General features: G+C 40.8%; 1 protein-coding gene across 1 annotated transcript in view; it reads right to left on the minus strand.

Annotated features, from left to right (window-relative positions):
- Window positions 1-2,472: 2,472 nt before the first annotated feature.
- The window catches only part of SORT1 (sortilin 1), a 34,953-nt gene continuing 22,995 nt past the window's right edge, over window positions 2,473-14,430 (minus strand). Inside the window, exons 9-18 of the mRNA XM_044675934.1 lie at window positions 12,520-12,626; window positions 11,851-11,953; window positions 11,372-11,540; window positions 10,521-10,711; window positions 8,818-9,007; window positions 6,682-6,798; window positions 6,115-6,223; window positions 3,524-3,630; window positions 3,038-3,161; window positions 2,473-2,802 (exon numbers count right to left, since the gene is read on the minus strand). Of these exons, the coding sequence (XP_044531869.1) occupies window positions 2,788-2,802; window positions 3,038-3,161; window positions 3,524-3,630; window positions 6,115-6,223; window positions 6,682-6,798; window positions 8,818-9,007; window positions 10,521-10,711; window positions 11,372-11,540; window positions 11,851-11,953; window positions 12,520-12,626 (1,232 nt within the window). The 3' untranslated portion in view covers window positions 2,473-2,787. The remainder of the gene's footprint in view (window positions 2,803-3,037; window positions 3,162-3,523; window positions 3,631-6,114; window positions 6,224-6,681; window positions 6,799-8,817; window positions 9,008-10,520; window positions 10,712-11,371; window positions 11,541-11,850; window positions 11,954-12,519; window positions 12,627-14,430) is intronic.

A 14,430-nucleotide genomic window follows, 5' to 3' on the forward strand; every position in this document is an offset into this window, starting at 1 on the left:
TCATATTAAAAAATAATGCTACTGCCCCATCATCGAGAGGTCATACATTTCAAGTTTCTTTTTGTCCTAGTGGTAGTAATAGACTTTTCTGCTCATGTACCTACTCTTTCCTGCATAAGGACACATCTATAAAACAGCTGGATGGGGTCTGAATGAAGCCTGTAAATGCAGAACAAAAGTTAAAGGAAATGAACCCATGACCTCTAGGTTTCACCAACACTGTCCTCCAACCAACCTTGCTAACAAGTCAGAGAAATAAAATAGGGGAAATAAGTAGGAGTTCTATCATTGGATTATCCTCTACCTTTAGGCATAAAAAGAAATATTATCAAACCCTTTTCTGCAGACCTAGAGTCACTCAAAGCTAAAGCTAAAACAAGTGTTCTGCATAGGATGATATCAAGTAAAAGGTCCATGGCTGTTTTAAGATGACCACAACAAAGAGGCAGCTAGGTAGTACAGTGGACAGGGCGTTAGGCCTGGAATCAGGAGGTCCTGGGTTCAAATCTGATCTCAGACATGTCCTAGCTTGTGACTCTGGGCCAGTTACTTAATCCTGATTGCCTAGCCTTTGCCATTCTTCTCTGCCTTAGAAGTGATACTAAGACAGAAGGTAAGGGTTGTTTTTTTTTTAAAAAGATTATAAGTTCTACCTCTAATAACTGCTGTGTAACCTTGGCCAAGTCACTTCTCTCTATCTATAGGTAATTTTAGTACCTCTAAAATGAGAATAATCTCAGGCTTACATATTTCAGGAATGCAAAGTTTAAAAATGTGGATGTATTCAGAAGTGCTCTGCATATCTAAAGTAGTCTAGTAAAAATATTAACTTTTCCATCATAGACTTTTTGTAATTCTGCGTATTTTCATCTATATTAAAAGGAAGATAATGTCAGTTCCTAATTTAATACATGATGGGGAGATGCGGATGTGATATAAGTCTTTTCTGAGCATCAAATTAGTTTTGAGCAGAAGGAAAGAGATGAATTGTTGAAAACACTGTTAACTTGTGATCTGATGTATTTTTGGAATGATTTAAGAGTTAAAATTATGTAAAAGCCCTCTTCATTCTAAAAGCCTGGTGCTCTCTAGCCATAACATATGCTAGCTCCCTTTATACAAACTGGTAACTTTCTGCCTTATCTTCTCCCTACGCAATTCTGACTCATTTAATTTACTGCAGTTGCAAAGTCTCCTGGATTTTTTCTTCCCTACTTCCCCTGCTGTTGTTAATCCATGACAGTGATGGAGAACTTAGCCATCTGTTCATTCATGTCAACAAAAGTTAATTTGGCACATTTAATCTTCACTGACTTCCTAACTACAATCTGCCCTAGAAGTAAAATGGCAGCTTCCAAGGACGGAAAAGTCCCAAATCATGGTTAAAGGGGAAACTCAGAAATCTAGGAAACCGTGACCAGCACAGTATACATAAACTGAACTGACTATGCTGTATTCATGTACAGCTATGCATAACTAATGTTTGCAACTTGACTATGTGAGAAAATAAAATCCACTCCTAATTCCATATTCATTTTCTAAGGGAAAAAATGTCAAATGAAAGGTGCCCCCCCTCAATTTTTAAATGTATCACACATATTGAGTCTGTCTGTCAGGCTGGAAGATGTGTTTTCAAAGCAGCATGGCTCCAGACGGGCAAGGTAACATAGCCAAGCCTTTGAGCTAACAAAATGCTTGGCAGAATAGGAACAGAGATGAGGAAGGGAATCCAGGAAGTAGTGGTGGTGGTGGGGAAGCCAGCAAATTTGAAAATCTTGGTCCTAACTTAAAGGAGAGAGAATAGCAACTTGAAAGAAGCAAAAATAGGCATCTGGTTTCATAATTCAATTGAATGGTTCAGTGAGGTACCAGAGGGGCCCCAAAATGAAAGAAATGGAATACAGCAATGCCTAGCCCTATATATAGAGGTTGCACTGCATGCTCACTCAAAAAATTAGCTCTTGAAGAAATCATCTGACCTCATCAAGCAACCATATCAAGTACATACTCTGCAGCAAGTCCATTAGCACACGCATACACAAAGCATGTCTGAGAAATACCTCAAAAGGAGCAATCATTCCTTCCGTACTTGTTTCTAAAGCTAACATAGTCTCCATTATCCCTCCCCCTCCCTGACCCATCCCATCCCCGTTAAGAACATTCCCTTTTTAAGTGTTCCTGACTTAGTACTTCAGAAGCTCATGGCTCAGTTTAAAATCAGAGGGCAACAAAGAAGGCTACTACTGCCTGAGGAAAATGGGGGGAAAAACCTGGAAAATACTGGGGGAGTTGTGTGTTGTCCCCAGATGGAGAAGACTTGTTGGGCCTACGTCAGTCTTTGTAGCCTCCATCCTCATTCTTGCAGTGACAGCATGGAGCCCAATGTGAGACTTTATGCTAGAGCTGACAGCTACCCTGGGGTAGGCACCATGTAAAAATACAGCAATAATAGCATTAGTGAATCATTCCCTTCAAATTCCATTTCATTTCCCTTTTTGAAAAAATCCCCACCACGCTCAGCAGAAGGACAAATTAAAATAAAAAGAAATTATTTAAGAACTTCTTCTCTTCTCAGAGGCATTGAATCCTGAAGAGTCTTAGGGTTTTACATCCCCGTCTTGCATTTCTGTTGTGAAGGTCCTTTGGGTCTGACTGGAAGCAGCATAAAATGGAGCTGGGTTCCTCATCCTGGGAAGACATTCCCCAGATCAGAGAACAGGCGTCATGAGGAGCAATGCAGATTCATCACCAACACTTAAGCCTGCTTGTCCCAACTCCTTCAAACGACTATTCTAGGAGATCCTAAGGAAAAAGAGAAAACAGATTCAGCTGCCATGGAACATGCTGGAGCTGTCCTAGCTCGAGACCAGCCGTTCACTTTCTGGGTTCCCCAAGCCTTGCCACGACGGCACTTTCCAGCTTATCCCATAGGGAACAGGACGGCAGAAGCTTGCTCGGTGTCTGGAGAGCCTCTGGGTCTCTTCCTCGGCCCATTTATCCCGTGACCCCATTAGTTACCCAAGCAAGATGGCCTTACCTCATCCGAGTCATCGTGGTAACTATTTTTATTGTTATGGGAGACCGTGTCCAAAGTGTCTACTCCATCGACACCATTGGCCTCTGCGTGCTGCTGCAGAATGGAGTATCTATGCACCAAAAACCTGCGGACAGAAAACTCGCATCAACTCTCTGCCCAGAGAGGGGCATCGTTCCTTCCTGTCCTGGACCTGAAGTTAAACACACGGGGATTGAATGATTTTGTATCTATTTTGCAAATAATTGGAATGTAAACCCTTGGAGGGGTCGAACAACTTTAATTATGTCGTTTAATCCTCACTGGCTGGCACGATGCCAGGCACACTACAGGTGCTTAATAAATTCCTGACGACTGACTGATAAAACAGAGCAAATAAGATCCTCTTAGTTGTGTTGATTCAAGGATAGCTTCAGGTGATTCATGGCCCATAAAACATTGTTTTGGCTCTTTTGAATGAGCATCTTTTCTTTGCTCCATGGTCCTTACCTGCCCCCACAGACATATTTCTTTACAATGAGAACGCCAGCTATGACTGTGATCAGCATCAGTCCCACAATGGCCAGGATAATTGGAGTGGAATTTGACGAAGACTTCTTGGTAAATAAAAAACATAACACACAAACACTTTTGAGAATCATGTATATTCTTGAGCAGAATTCAAACAATAGTGCATGCTCCCCTCTCCCAGTTATTAACCACTGTTAAGGGACAGAAAAAAACGTTCCCTACCACCACACACACTCGGCACCTGCAACGTACACATCACATTCTCCTAAGAGCATTCTAGATCCAACTGCAGCAAGACAAGAACTCTATTAGTCCGTTTCCAGCTGTTGACACAATGGCTTCAAGTGGCGAGGTCAGAACTCAAGGCATGGAAGGAAGCTGGATTTAGGACCACTTTACATGGCAGTATTGAGGAATGAGTCCCTTGAAGACTGAGGACCCCGGTCTGAATCATGAGTCTACCATCAAGATTAAGAGCTAGAACCCATCAGAGTAATAAACAAATGGCTGCAATATCCCACCCCCATTTTAATGCCTAAATGACATTTATTTTTAATTATTTGATTATATAAATATAATGGAGAAATACAATGGATAAATATTTAATTTGATCAAATGAGAAAATGAACATAAATTATTTTGTGTATTATTTTCAATCTGCGTGACCTTGGATAAGTCTTAACTTCTTGATATCTTCATGTGTAAGATGAGGCAGTTGAATTAGATGATCTCTGAGGCTCCAAATCCTAAATTTAAGCTAGAGTTATCCTCAAATGCTACTTGGGAAGTAGGGACCTGTGTAGTATTAAATAGAAATTGATTTAATTTTTCTCACTGTAGATTGTATTTTTTTTGTTTTGTTTTATTATGTATTTTATTTCCAGTGAAACCAAATCTATACTACTGCTGTGGCCACAGAGTCTTCATATTTGATGCAAAAATGACATCTCAGAGTCATTTAGTGGCATTATTTTTGACAAACCCAAGAAGTTCATTATATTGTATAAAATAGATTATAAGCATAACTTTAATAAGCTCTAACTGCATTGCAGTTGCAAGAAAGTAAATACATGATGTGTCACATAAAGATAATTATTTTGGATAGATTTAACTACTGCTTATTTTAACTGCAATTAATGATAACATATTCAGCTGAGGAAAACTGGTTCAATTTGCTTCAACTTTCAGGTCGAAAATAACAGTTTTTATTGCAAACCTAAATATGGTTTAGAAAGTTTAATACTTCCTTTCCAAACAATAATATATTATATATAATATTTAATATCTCTTCATATATTTTTCACATTGGAATTAGATTTTATAGGCTTATTTTGATGGACTGAATGATCTCATTTTAAATGTTAAATTTTACTGAGTAGGAACTACTAGAAGTGTGGACAAAGTAGGAAATCATGATCAGACAGGAAGGAAGCAGCAGAAGTTGTTTCAGAGAGGATGGGTGCAAGAACATGACAGCAAACAGGCATGTTCCTGACTTTTGCAGCCAAAGAGTTACACAGGGTTTATGAAAGAAATGGGTACACAGTAACTCTGTTATTATTTCATCCCATTCACTGCAGCAGATAGCACAGCATTGTTCCTGACCAACAGCAGTGTGATCTTCGGTAATGATGGTCTGTGGAAGTCAGTGAATGCCTTCTTTGCTGGCAGGTGGATGAGCCTGATCAACATCTACTGCAAGAGACTCTAAATAGGCCAGGGCAGTCTCCATAACCTGGGCTAGTCGCTCTTCTAATGCCATATAGGTAAGGAACTGAGGATCCACATAAGAAATTGCTTGGGCAGCTCCTAACCAAATTCACCCAGGAAACTACTGTGGACTGTATTTTGTAACTTCTTAATGTCAGTTTTGGTATCTAACCCACCTGCTTCTCAGTACCAGATTAGGATTGTGTGTTTTCTCTTTTTCTTCTTTTTTTCTTAAAAACCCTGACTTTCTGTCTAATTAACAATTTTAAGAAAGAGCAAAGGCTAGGCAAATGAGGTTAAGTGACTTGCCTGGGGTTAAACAGCTAGGAAAGTTCTGAACCCAGGACCTCCCACCTGGCTCTCTGCACCACCTCGCTGCCCCCAAGTCTGTTTTCTATACACACATTAGTGATTCAGGGACATTTCTCTGTGGATGGGAGTTTTGCCACTATATAAACTTTTAATAGTTTCCTCCTTATTGCTATCATGGCTTTTCCCTGTCTTCTTAATGGTACTGCCTTGTCTGAACCTTTTAACTGTCTCACGATCCTGAGTTAAAAAATCCTTATGAATATTCACAGTTCTAAACTAACAGGGCCTGTAAGCTGATCCTAAATTCAGATGAGTCCAACCTGGGCAGAGCCCTCACCAGCTCATTCTGTCTTGTAACTTGATCCTCTATGATCTCAGCTCCTTGGGCCTTCCTTATTCTCAAATGAGTTTCATAAATTTACTAATCTCTAGGCTTCCAATACTTCGACTTTACCAACCAATGCTTTTTTTCACCCCCAAAGATGATTCTGCACTGAGAGTTCACTGTTATGAACCTAGCCTGGCCAAAAGATAGGGCTCATTGGTACCTGCTTATCTGGACTCAAATAACTGCTTGTACACTTCTTTTTCAAGTCCTTTTCCTCTCGGTCTGGACTCATTCCTCCTTGGCATTTGTCTCCAGGAATTTTCCGGTACCTGAAATTTCAAAGGAGGAACTCAGAGAGAAAGAAATAAAGGACATATGCTCTTACTCACTCATGGGAGGGGGGGGGGGAGTTTAAAATCTTACCAGCCACTTCAAAGTATTAAAGCCCTACGTCATTCTTTGGTTCTAGCATTATGAGAGGAGAGACACTGGCTAGGATTGTTCCGTTTCAAGCCTATGAAGAACCAGAATCCTGGATTGTTCTGTGCTCACCCACCTGTGCCAAAGCCCTGTTATCCTAGAGAAAGCACCTTACAAATCCTGGAAAAGGTGAAGGAACGTAAGACTCAGGTGATAATTCTCTTTTCATTTCAGGGGCAGGTAATTTAGCTGTTAGAACATGTGTAAATGAGGCTAAGATTATGGGTTTAACCCCAGCACTTTTACTTGGGAAGGCAAATTATTCTTTCTGGATTGCCAGGGATCAAAAGAAGAAGACCCACTTTACCCTTTTGTTGTCAAATGTTCTTCTTTCCCATACAGACAGAACTCTAGGTCATGGCCTTTCAGCTCTGGTTGTTCCACACACTTGGAATCATTTTCTGGACGGAAGTAGCCAAAATCACTGTAAAGGGAAAAAGTAAAAAAGAGAGTCATCTGAAGTTCTATGGTCAGTAAGGGAATTGGGTTTATTTTGGGGGGGGGGTAATAGGAGGAGCTCAGAACAGATCAAGTCCACTGAGGAAAGCAGCCATGCTTGCCTGAGATTGCTGGCCCTAATCTCTCACACAAAGGCACTGCTGCTCTCAGTCAAAGGCCATCATTAAACACTGAGTCCCCCCCCCCCCCATCACCCTGAAGAGCAAAGAAGTCCTTGTGACATCATGACTGAAAGTACCAAACCTGCTTCGTGCCAAGAACAGATTAGCAATCACCATTTCTCAACTTGCTTACATCTGCAATAGCAGATCATGTGTCAAGTCATTTTCATAAACATCCTGTGGGAAAGTAACACCCCCCAGAATGTTGTAATGCTTAGTATTTTACTCTCTGTAAAAGTCTTTGTCACAGTAAACAAAGATCATGGCCCCCAGTCATGGTGCCATGATTCTTCTGCTTGGTCCTTCTTAGTCCTCCTCCTCATCTCCCTCTCCCTCTCCAGCCGCTAGTCTCCTTAGCAGGCTGACTCTCACTCTCCATGGCTACAATGGCCCTCAGATCCAATCACACATCATCAGACTCCCACACATGACTGTGCTGGGGGTGGGGTGGGGAAAGTGTGAGGTGAGGCAGGGTGCAGAGTAAACTATTCCTGCTTCCCTAGATGAAGAATCCAGGAGAATATCTACAATCACTATGGAAGACCCATTTTTCCTTTAAAAAAAAAAAAGGAAGTTTTCAGACTTTACAAAAGACTGGAATGGATGTGATAAGCACACATCACCCTAGCCAAGCACCTCAGGGAGAATTGGCAAGGTATTTTACAGACTGAGCTAAGGTACCAATACTACTAAGCCTGTCCATTCTAAATTATGATTGGAGGTACCCATACAAGAGAGAAGTAGCTAAAGAGGAAATCTTCACTAAAGAGCATGAGTTCCATGGAAAACTTGTATTTTAAGGAGGATGTTGGCTGTAACTCCACATTTCTACAACAAAATTTTGAAAGAAGCACAGCTGGAACATTTAGGCTTCCAAGAAAATATTTCAGAAAAGTATTTTTATCACTGTTATAAGTAAAACAACAAAAATGCATCTTCAGTTCCTCTGAAGAGATTATTAGGGGCTATCTGGGAGGTAATTATAAGTCTATAGAAAAAGTCAACAGAGAAACAGTAATTTCCAAACTGAGCAGAAAACAGAGCCCATCCAGCCAATGGCACCTTCAAAGGAGAGATGACTGCCTTCCCCAGCAGCTTTAAAGGTCAGGGAACTTCGGCTTTCTTTGTAAGGGTGCTGTTCTTCTTCCAAATTTTTACTGAATCTCTTCACATTTCCAGCCTATATCTGAGGAGTGGGAGGCCCTGAACAGGTTCACCACTTTGTGTGTGAAGAAGCACTCCTTGGTGTGTCCTAAAACGTTCTTGCTCAAGTCCTGTAGGTGCTTCCCTGTCTTAGCATGAGGAGTAACTGATCCAACCTGAGTATGTATTTTCTGCAGCTTCCAAAGATTTAAGTGAAGGCTGCACAATGCTTTAATCAAATCAGGAGGGGCTGTAGCCCACTCGTCCCACTGAAGAGCTAGATCTCAACTACTCTCTGTTTTGGAACAGGCTTCTACAACCTGGTGTTCTACCTATGAGCATCAAGCCACTTTGCAATTCACTAATGGTCCCATTTTTGTTAGGATTTTTCTTGGTGTTTTCTCTAGATTTTTTATTTCATTCTCTTCTCATCTTTTCTAAGTCAGAATTACCAGTTAATTCTTGGCTTTCCCTCAACTTCACTTGGATAATGGACACATCTTACTTTCTCTCTGTCTCTTGCCTACTCTAGGGAAAATACACAAATATTTGAAAAACATTTAAATTTTCTTAGACACAGATAGAACTGTTAAATAAAAGATAGCAATGGGGAAGCAACCTCTTCTTCAATCTACATACATACTGAAAAGGGAAGGAGCAGACAAGACAAATATATGTACCAGAGAAAGTCCTCTAGGGTGCAGGTGCAGACGGATGGCTGCTTGGTCACCACGTAGTCTCGACCATTATGACAGACTGAAGACTTTCGCAAGCGAAGGTACTCTTCTTTGTAGCCCAGTATACAACCATCATCATGGTCTCCAGGGTCCGTGGAGTGAGCCAACCATACAGTATAGTCTTTCTCTTCACCTAAGGAAAGAACAAAGAGCTAGAAAGGGAACATGTGACCGAATCTTGCAATGTGAAGCAGCTTTCATGCTTCAGTAAGACATCAGAGAGGGAAGGGGAGAAGCCATGTAATCTTAACTTCTGTCTGGAAATGGATGCTTCTGGAGCTCAAAACCCATTGGAATTCCACTGGTATACTGTCCTTATCTGCCCCTAAGGTAAGATAAGCCCCCAGAGTGAAGGAGTTAATTCTCTTTTCACTGCACGGGTAGAAAACTTGGTTATTAGAACAAAGACAAAGATTGTGAGTCCAATCCGTGTGTGTGTGTGTGTGTGTGTGTGTGTGTGTGTGTGTGTGTGTGTGTAAATATATATGTCGGTTAACCCCCAACAAAAGAGGATTTGAGGTACAGAGGAAGAGCTTGAATGTACTTCCTACCTATATCCCTAACCTCAGTCAACCATTTTGCAAATTTGTGCTGCAGATCACAATGGGAAAGATAGTTTTCAAGGTTCAGAATAATTCACAGTCACTATAGAAAACTCACACAAAGGCCACATTCTGATGTCAGTGGGTGTGATTGTCTTGTAAATGAAGTAAAAAAAACTCATGCCAACTTAGCACCAATTAAGCTTAAATGCTTTGTAGGATGGTCACCTTTTAGGGAAAATAGAATGGCTAGATAGGGAAAGCTTTTAAGTCAGTTCCCCAAGACTACTGAATCAATTTAGATCAGAATGACTCATGGGTGCTATATCAATCTTTAATCAACAACCAAACTAGTTTTCTTCTGCCCTTGTGGAGTCATTCAGAATTAAGATTCTGAGAGATTGGATAAATAACCTCTATTACAAATGGTCAGGCCAAGAACTTAATCAAAGCTCTTGACCGGGGACTAGGCTGCCAGTTCACTATCAGCTATGTTATAAACTGCCAACAATCCATGTCACTCATAACTCATTTTCATTCCAGAAACCCTACTCTGGGCCTGTCATCTGCTGTGTCACTTGCCTGAAGATACAGCTCTTGGAAAGGGATCTAAAAATGTTCATAAGCTAGGAAGCTTCAAGTCTGCCCAGCTCCTGTCCAGGCATTCAAGCTGTGGACAGAGCATCTAAATGAAAGCTTTTTGTGAAAGTGCCCGAAATGTTCAGAATCACTTCTCATACAACTGACTATGTGAGAATTGCAGAAACTACTACAAACAAGCTCCTGAAAAGCCCCAACAATAAAGCAATTTCTTCTGACATGCATGCTCTAACAATGAACTCTGGAACTTTCTTCAATACTGGTTTTGAGAAATAATGCCTGGGGACTTTGGTGACTTTTTTCTGCGATGGCTTACTTCTGCTAAAAGAGGCTAACCACACTCATGCACATACATATACATGAAAATTAATATAATTAATCTTCTTCCTTCTACACACACACACACACACACACACACACACACACACACACACACACACACACACACACACATACACAGCTTGTGGGATCTTGCTGGGCAGGGAAAGGATAGGAAACACTCACAGTTCCTGACAAGGATGTCTTTAAAATCGATGGTGTAGGAGACCCATTTCCGGGATAAGAAAGATTCTGTGAAACCCCAAATGCTGATATTCATGGATTTAGCTCCTGGCTCTGATGCCAGGCCAGTAAAATAAATGGGTTCCTTGGAAAATGTGTATATGTTCCAGCACTGTCCTTCATCCGTGGAGAACCTAAACACACATTGGTTGAGAGTTACAACAGAGGTTCTGAAAGTTAACAGCAGAATCCAGCACAGATGGGGAACATCAAGGAGCCACCTGGGGCTGGTGGGTCCAAAACTGGAGGAAGAAGTTCAGGTTGGGCAGAGGTTTGCTAGTCTGTCAACTTCACTCTTTTTGCCCACAGTAAATGGGACAGGAACAGAGAGTTCATTTAGTCATTCATCTACAAATAAGGATAGAGTACAGGTCTAGAAAAATTCACTCAATAGAAAGGAAGGGTGAAGGCTAGTGGTCATTGCCCGAGGACAGGTTAGGCTCCAAAAACAAATATAAACTATTCTAGCATAACTTGGCACTAGAAAAATTTATTTTCAGTCTGGATTGTCTGAATGTCTTGAAAACATTTTGAGGAAGAGGGGTAAGGAAAATAGGTAAAAATTCTTGGGAAATGGTAGGAGAAAGGAAAGAAGACAAGCAATGCTTAGATTCAGAGTAGATACACCAGCAACACCTTCAGGTCTCTTCCCCGATGTCCTACAGGGTCTGAAGTCCTATCACTGAGCTGCTGCCCACTACCCTTTGCCCTCCCGCCCTCCCCCCCCCCCCCAGACTGAAGACCATATCTGCCCTGCATGGTGACCATGCGAGTGGAGTTGAGCTCATGCATACTTAATCACATTGATAGGACGGCCGCTGTGCTCAATGGCCACGATAAGGCCCCCCGAATCCAGGATGGTGTAATAGTGAGGTCCTTCTAGCATCTTTGTCCAGGAGTAGCCCCCATCATCGGTAATGTAAACGTCTGGGCTCATCACTGAGATGGCATCTCCCACGCTACCTACAAATACAACCCGCCCTTTCTTGTTAGCATATCCTGGCAAGGAAGAGAGAGCAGAATTCTGAATGAATTTAATCTGATTTCTTCTCAGAAAGAACAGAAGGCTCTTTAAGAGACAGGTCTGGGTAGAAAAGCATAGGACCTCTCTGGCCAGGTTCTCTACAAACTTTTTCTATTAAATACTATGCCAGAAATTCCACTGAATATAGTCAAAAATCATGCTGAAGTGCTGAACTTCAAAAGGAAATGCAAAGAAAGAAAATGTAGCCCAGAAGCCCATCTGGTCCAGTGCCCATAGCTGTCTCCTTACCATGAGCGATGACTATGCCAACGGCATTGGGTTCTGAGAGGGGCGCCATTGGAACATTCAGCTTCTGGGAAATACTGTAGGAGGCATGGATGTGAAGGCTGCACTGTAAGAACAAACCCAGAAAAATAGGTTTAACTTGAGATTAAATGACTATCTCCTGTCAATAGCTTTTTTTTCTTTTTTTTAAACATTTATTAATATTTATATTTTAGAAAAGTTAACATGGTTACATGATTATGCTCTTACTTTCCCCTTCACCCCCCGACTACCCCCCCTCCCCTGGCCGATATGCATTTCCACTGGTTTTATCATGTGTCATTAATCAAGACCTATTTCCAAATTGTTGATAGTTGCATTGGTGTGTCAATAGCTTTTAAAATAAAATTTTGAATTAAACTTTACCTTCAAAAAAACATCCCTGACTCAGTAGCATATCATTTGCTGTCTTATAATTGGATCAACAGGAAAGTGTAAGTGCTTTAGTCCATTCTTCAGAGTTCCTATTCTCTACCAGTTAAGGTATTTTCACCTCTAAATTCTCCATCTTAAGTTGTGGAGTCTAACTAATTAGATATTAAAGATAATTATTTTAAGAGCCTTTTGCTAGCCTCTGTATGGATGATATCAGCCTGTGATACACCACAGGAGCAAAGAAACTCTTTAACAAACCTCCTCTTTATTTTTAGCCGTTGAATCACATTTGCTGTTTTCAGGCTTCCTCAGGAGCTTCCACCTTCCTCCTTGGTCAAAAGTAATCATAGACTGGATAGAATTATCTGATTGAGGAAAGAGACATTTAAGTATGAAGAGCCAAAAGCATTCAAATATATGTGTTTATTTTATAGGTCTCCTTCTAAAAAAATAATTCTGTTTTTTTGGAGGCCTTAGATCTCCTGGAGTGCCATAAACCTGGATTCCAACAAATATTTATTAACCTGTTAAATAGTAAGTGAACACAATTCCCTTTTAGTTGCTGCCACTATTCAATACTACAGAATTATGAGTTTCCAAAGGAAATCAAATGGAGTAGTGGAAAAATCCCCAAAGACCTTAAATTAAACCCTACCCCACCTTTAACACCTGAACAACAAACAGATACACAGCTTTTATCCATGCTTGTTTTGGAGGTGAAGCCATCCAGGAGAATCACAATGACCTTCATTCAAACAGATTTGTGGTACTTGACTGGCTCCAAAGATTTCCTGGGACTAGTCACTATTTTCCAATTTACAAATTAAACAAACTTCTATGTATTCTCCCTATTGCGTCATGTCCTCTCTATTAAAGCTCTTCTGCTTTTTATGGTCATCAATCAATTGAAAAGCACTTAATAAGTTCCTACTATGTGCTGGGGGGTGGGGTTACAAAGACAGAAATGAGGATCTTTGTTTTTATTCTACCAAAGAAGACATCATGCATGCCTTATAGGCATATACAAAATATAGACAGCAATTTGTTTTTGAAGGGAGAAGGAAGCTTGGAAAGGCTTTATGTAGAAAGGAAACGAGGGAGAAATGAGGAGTCATGGGAAAGAGCTAGTGTAATAGTATGGTGAGCCAGAAGGCCATATGGGGGAGAGTACAGAGTTCAAGAAGAGTTATAATGCAGATTAAGATTGGAAAAGTAAGTGGAGGGAAGAATGTGAAGAGCTTTAAGGGACTCAAAGAGTATTTTACAATGGATCCTGATAGGGAGTCCTTGAACTTTACTGAGTGCCACTGTTAGAACGGCACTTGAATAAAACCATGTTTGTTAGTGACTGTAGAAAGTGGATGGGAGTTGGAAGAGACTTGAGAGAAGGAGATCCAATAGGAAGCTATTTGTGATACTTTAAGAGAGATGATGACAGCAGTGACCTTGTGAGTAGAAATGACTAATTATTTCTCTTAATCCCTCCAAACCAACTTCTTCCTAATTTCTCTTTCTGTTTATTATGGGCACCTCCACTCTTTTCTGCCACCCAGGCCTCTCTTAGTTATTCCTCCTGCTTTTAATCCCCCTTTTAGCTAATTAGTTGTCAAATCTTTTTTATTCTACTCTCACATCTGTTCTGTTCCCTCTTCACTCAGATGGTCACTGCCTTAAGGGCTGGCCCTTATCGCCTTTTACCTTCATTAACCTAACACCCTCCTCCTAACTGGTCTCCTTGCTTCCAGGCTCTCTTTCCCCTTTCCAATCACAGCTCCCGGTGATTTTCTTTTTAGTTTTTATTGCTGCCTTCTGTTTTAACATTACCATTATTCAAAAATCTATTTCTCTCCTTTCTTCTTGTGACAAAGAAGGGGAAAAAATAAAATAGGGGAAAAAAGCAGATCAGCAAAACTAACATATCAGCTGAGTCTGGCAGCACATCAGTTGTTCTACACTCATAGTCTTCCCTATTGGCAAAGAATCGAGGGAGGTGCATACCAGTGATCTTTCTAAGGCATAGGTTTGACTATGTCAGTCCCCAATTCAAAAAGTTCCAATGGGTCCCTATGGTCTCTAGGATAACCCTCAAACTCCTATTCATGGCATTTCACAAGCTGGCCTCAGCATACTACTCCAGGCTTATTTCAAACTACTCCTTTTCATGTACCC

Source organism: Gracilinanus agilis, chromosome 4, assembly GCF_016433145.1.
Source record: "Gracilinanus agilis isolate LMUSP501 chromosome 4, AgileGrace, whole genome shotgun sequence".
Lineage (NCBI taxonomy): Eukaryota > Metazoa > Chordata > Mammalia > Didelphimorphia > Didelphidae > Gracilinanus > Gracilinanus agilis.